Here is a 6185-nt window from a genome sequence, read left to right on the forward strand (position 1 = left end):
TTATGTGCAAATTCTTGAATGTTAAGGCGGGTAGCCTCTTGAATGCTAAGGCGGGTAGCCTCATCAAAGTATGATTATACGTTAATTCCGAGTATATATAGTATCCCCATATAGAAAGGTGTCGTCAATGTATTCTTATTGACGATTTCATTATTGTCGTCAATGTATTCTTATTGACGGTTTTATTATCTAAATTGTTGCCATTATTTATTGTTTTCATATACTAGTTGTGGGTTTCATACTATATACTTATTGTCCAAAACTATGAAAATTGCTCACCAACCTTTGTGTTGACAAACTCTTTTTTATGCAATGTTACAGGTTTGATGTTAGCTTGATTTGATTACTTGAAGAAACTCATCATCTTGGCTTTAGGATATTAGAAATGAAAGAACAAGTTATTTGTTTATCTATTTATTTGGCATTTTGTATGAACAATTGTTGTGTTATTTATGATGATATGGATTTAAATGAGTTGTTTAAATATTGTCACTTCATAGTGTCGTTGTGCAATGAACAATCATGTCGCGTCTCTACGTTTCCGCTTTCATTGGTCGGGGTGTGACAGTATCCATACTAAACCGGGCTGTATATCTAGTCTGGGTATAGCTGTCACGCCCAAAACATGTTACTAGTCATAGATTATGACGTTGTTCAATGTCTAATGTTTAAAATCGAACTTGGCTCAGTTTCACCGTTTCACGTGTTAGGCCAAGTTGATCGTTTACACGTTTAGAAAATAGGTATGACCACATAAACTCGGGTAAATGTGTCGGTTGATAAAATGATTAAATTTATAAAGAAAAATCATAGTTTAGATGTCTGGATCCGCTATAAGGTTCATTTCCGTTTGTTCAGTCTAGTTTGGAGAAAAACACGCATAATTCATCCGAATTGTTCGGATTTCTCACAAAATATTCAGTTTTATTCAACTAACTCAAAAATATGATATTTGATCACTCTTGATGTTCTGATATTCCAACAGGTTCGTTAATCACAAACATATCGGTTTTTTATCAGAATTGAATTTGTTTAACTTTCAAATTAGCATAACTAATTATCTATATATTGTTAAGTTACAAAAATTTACATACTCACTAATTAATATATGTAGATTTTATAAAAGTATTTCTGGAATTTTTTTACTAATTTGTTAATTTATAAAAATTCATTTTATATGCTATAATAGCCAGTAAATCGTTCGTTTATACCAAACGATTTATAAAAAATGCTATAAATTTTCTGAGTGATCCAAATAACTTTCAAAATACCATGTAAAATTTCAAAACTTAACAATTTTGCCAAATTACCATTTTGAGCAAAAAACAATCGTTAAAACTCTAATAAATGTGAATCCAGAAACCATAGCTAGGGTTCTGTAATTGATCCCAAATTTTATATGTGATCATGTTATGTAATATCTGATTTCTCGACAAAATTTCATAAATTTCCAAGTAGCTTAAGTATTTTTCCCAAATAAACGCTAACAAACAGTAATAAATTCCCCAAATATTCTCGGAGTATCAAAAAATTACCAAATTTGGACAGGGACTCATTCATATGGTCCCTGATGTTCCTGAAAATTTTCATAATCTAACAATAAGCACGCCACAATCTAATCCTAAACAGCCCCTAAACAAGAATTTCGGTAATACCTTTGCGGTTTTCGATTGTTTCAACCCTTTTTCTCACTTGTCCAGGTTCTTGGCCTTCTAGTTAATGTATTTACAGGTCATATATAAAAAAATCAAGCATGTATCATCAACAAACCAGCCTTGAAACGAAAGGTTTCGGTTAAGGTTTCAAACTGAGTTTTTGAAATGTAAAAATACGATTTAAACCTCCTAATCTGTGTTTATGGCAAAAAAAGTATTTGATTTTGATCTCTAACCATGTTCAACATCAAAGTATGTTGTTGGATCATTTTAAAGAGTTTTACATGGTTAATCATGGTTTTTACTAATCAAACCATAATTTTATGTGTTTAAACATGTTGAATCAAGCTAAAATACTCAAAATCTTCTTATTTACCTTATGGTTTTGGTATAAAATGAAAAAGGAAGAGCATAAGCAGAAGTGTTTACGAAGATATTTGAGTTTGGATGTGTTTTAAAGACTTTTACACAAAATATCAAAGAGGTAGGACCCCCTAAACTTGTGGTTGCCACTTGTGGGGTCCCTTTGGGCCCCACATTTGGCCTATTCTACCTTGTTTTCCGTGCCGTATGTGAAATCCCGTGTCCATATTTATTTTGGGTTTGGTTTTCGGTAAGAAAAAAATATATCGGGCAAGACAAATAGCGCGAAAACGAGTGTTTTTCGGCCAAATTTTTGTAACTTTAGAAAAACATATCATTTGATTATAAAAATCCAAAATATTCACGGATCGCTTGTTGTTAACTTTCGCGTTTAAGGTCATAGCGTATTGTTAAACAAGTATCTTTTCGTTTAACTTGTTTGCTATGTACTAAGGCCATAATATCAATATGTTAGCTTCTAATATACGTATATCACTTATAGATGGCTCCCCCGGGATATCTAGCTCATAACCAGACTCGTTTGGTTATTCGTTTGTTCGCTATGTAATAAACGGTTAATCGTTTATTCAATGCGTAAATAGTAAGGTGTACCTGATTTTGTCACAAACGTGACAATTTAGACAACCCAAGATATTTATACCATCTTTAAATGGTAGCCGAATCCAACAACTTTTGATGCACAAGATGCAAGTCACCAAAGCTTCAAAGCGTTGCCAAAACTATACACGGTTCAACTAACATCAAGGAAAAAGCTGTACATAACCAGTTGCTATCGCAACACCTAATATTATTATCGGGGGCAAAAGCACGAATGCTCCAATTGTGGCAAAGAAATTTGTATCGTTTCGTTGTGACACTTCATTTAAATAAGACTGCCTTCTTATATTTCTCTTCTGTGAAACGGTTAAAAGCTTTGGCACCCTCATCTTTTTGCCCAATCTCATTGTAAAATCATCATCCCGATCACCTACTAACTCGATTAGCTTCTCACGGACTGTAAGCTCCACATAGTTTCGATCACTTCCATAATCTGGTGGTTAAATAAACAGGTCACTGGTTTATACAAACATATGAATATTGTAAAACTAGTATGAGTGGTAATTTTAATTAATAAACTTAGGTATTGGTTAATTCAGGCTAATGACAGATTTATCACCAACGGGCCAAACCGGAAAAAGGTAAAATATAAGGTTTAGAAGGAAACATGTCAAATGTGCTATCGGAAGCCGATCAATGGTATTTTCAATGCATAAAACAAGGTCTATAAACGAACCAAACGTTCAGTTAATCGTTCGGCGGGAAGTTTGTGTTCATTTATTTAATAACGAACGAACATGAGCAAACGTCTCAGTCGTTCATTTATCTTTGTGAACCTTCTTTTATGTTCATTCATTTAAATTCATTTAGGCCCGCTAGTTTTATAAAATTAAAATATCACTCATTACAATTTATTCTAGTTTTTAACTTTTTAGGCCCATCACGTTGTTCACATTTATTTTTAATTGGTGTTAGCTCAATTACGTTCTTTCGTTTACGTTCTTGAACCCTTATTTTATACTCTTTAACAAATGAATATAAGCGAACACGTACACCTTCATTTTCTTAAAGAACAAACATGAACAAGAAAACCTCGCTCGTCTTCTCGTTCGATCGTTTGTTCGGTTGAAGTTAAATGAATCCGTTCAAGTTTGTTTGGTTCGTTTCAGGCCTGGATAAAACCTCATTATATCTCAAAAGATTATTTCCTTATTCAAATTATATGACAAAAAATTATTTCATTATTCAAATTATATGACGTAATATCATGTTTGACACGCTAACTATATATTAAAATAAATTAACGATTTGGGAAAGTGTTCTGAGCCACAGTTTGCACATGATTAAAGAATACATAAACAGCCATTACATGAAGGTGTGCTACACGCACTCAAAATGCATATCTTAAAGCGTACACTGGCTTCAATATGGTATTTGGATTATTGCTTACCAGATTTTGTATATTAACACAAAAAAGATTACACTTTTAAATAAATTGAATTACTTTAGGAAATAAATGATGTTAAAATAGAAACAAAAATGTAAAGCTGATATAAATTTCGGGATGGTTATTGACATACCACTAGGAGATGCAGTTGTAGTAAGTTGTTCCAAGAGATCCAGCTGTGTGCGAGCAGACGGTGAAGTTGCTGCTTGATTAAAAGTAGGAAACTGAGTCAGAATCATATTTGTGTTACGACAGTAAAAGCCACACCTTGGAAGCTTATTTTAAAAGGCAAGTTCTAGTTACGATAGTTTTAATTGCCATTTCATTTGAACTTGTGACCATTTACTCATGCAGAAACTTTAATTATGATAGTTACAACTCTCAAGTTCAAATCCAGCTTCCACTGATCTCCTACCTTGACCTTTTGAACTATTTGTGGCAACCATGGCCCGTTCTTTAAAGAACGGGTGTTGATTTGGGCAAAAATGAATTGTAAATGGGTCTATTCTATTTCATCATCATCATCATCATCATCATCATCATCATCATCATCATCATCATCATCATCATCGTACTCAGTATATCCCACCAATAGCAATGCTATGGTAGGGTCTGAGCATTGCTATTGGTGGGATATACTGAGTACGATGATGATGATGATGATGATGAAATAGAATAGACCCATTTACAATCAATGGGTCAATTTGGGTCCACTTAAATAAATGAACAAGTCAAAACGGGTAACTAATATAAAACTTGTTAGCTTAACAGAGTCCAAGTGTCTATGACCATTGTTTGTTGCCGACACCATCGCCAGCACTGCAGCCACACCAATGCCCACTGCCTCTGCCACCATCTCCACGACCGCCCCACCGCCACCGGCACATTCAGCAACGCCGCGGGTACTCTACCACCACTGATGCGTCCAACACAACACCACGTCGTAGTCATCCACGCTGCCACTATCCACCATGAGAAAAGAAAGCGGTTGAACCTATTTTGGTACTTTTTTTTCTAAAATGACTCATTTCAACTCGACTCCATTTTGATCTGAACTCCTTTTGGTTTAACCCATATTGACCCGAACCCGCCCAGTTTGCCTGACCTAATTTGAACGCCACCTGCCTCGTGTAAGATGTGCTTTACCTGCTTCCAATGGCTAGCAGTGTGCTTGTAGGGTCCCGTTAGTATACCAATTAATCACAACAATTCCACAAAAAAATAAAAAAAAAAAGACTCTAAAATGGCCACATATACACTGTCCTTGTCTCTCATAAGAATCAGAACAATTTCAACTAGATCATAGTTACAGGAACTTGTGACATGCTTTCGTCCAAAAATAAATATGTGTCATTAAGCTCTAGTAAAGCTTAACAGAAGAAAAATAGGTATTATAATGAAATTCTAAGCATATATGTTTTTGTTTGGAAAACATGAATTTAAGTATTGGATCCTTGAAAATGAAGGCTTGGCTTGTTAATTCCCCTTTTATTTATTATACCTGGCTAAATAACCAACCTCGTATTATTATTATTATTATTATTATTATTACATCCTAAACTAGTCTAAATTTTGATTCTTGATGGTATATATATGTGTGTGTAATCAATATTTGAATTTCAGAATCAACAGAACTCTGATTCATAAATATACCTGAACTGTTGGGCCTCCGATCGTCTTCCCTGTCGGCTCCTTTTTCTGATAGAGCTGCAGCGGCCGTTGCAGTTGAAGAAGTGAGAGTGAAGGCGGAGAAGAAGAAGATATGTTTGGATTTATTAGTATATGGAACCAGCTGAAATAATGAAGAATAGCTGGGATGAACAGAAGAAACCCTAGAATTCATGAATGCCATTGAGCATCCCTAAACCAAACAATTCCTTCTTCTTCTTCTTCTATGTATGTATGATTGCTCTTTCATTTCATTGTCTTTTTGCAGGTTTATGTGTGTGGGTGCGGTGCTCTCTTGCCCACAGAATTCACGCGGGCCACAAACATGAAAAATCAATAATTAATAACCACTCGTGTTCCATTTATAATTCTCATTATTTTTAAATTAAATAAAATTATTTTAAACTAAATAAAATTAATTATAAAATTAATTTTAACATTATTCATCTAAAAACCAACTTTTGTTGTCGTTTTCTCAAAACCCGATAAATATT

At 34.0% G+C, this 6185-nt stretch overlaps 1 protein-coding gene across 1 annotated transcript; it reads right to left on the minus strand.

Annotated features, from left to right (window-relative positions):
• Positions 1–2672: 2672 nt before the first annotated feature.
• On the minus strand, positions 2673–5875 carry LOC143610830 (uncharacterized). The gene is made up of 3 exons (XM_077085200.1): positions 5677–5875; positions 4157–4225; positions 2673–3069 (listed from the first exon to the last, which is right to left on the minus strand). The coding sequence occupies exons 1-3, from the start codon at positions 5873–5875 to the stop codon at positions 2780–2782; spliced, it is 558 nt and encodes a 185-aa protein (XP_076941315.1). The 3' UTR covers positions 2673–2779.
• Positions 5876–6185: the final 310 nt, after the last annotated feature.

The sequence above is a fragment of the Bidens hawaiensis genome, unplaced genomic scaffold (genome assembly GCF_021521415.1).
Source record: "Bidens hawaiensis isolate Kalapana, Puna unplaced genomic scaffold, B.hawaiensis_p1.1 tig00028290_1, whole genome shotgun sequence".
Taxonomy (NCBI): domain Eukaryota; kingdom Viridiplantae; phylum Streptophyta; class Magnoliopsida; order Asterales; family Asteraceae; genus Bidens; species Bidens hawaiensis.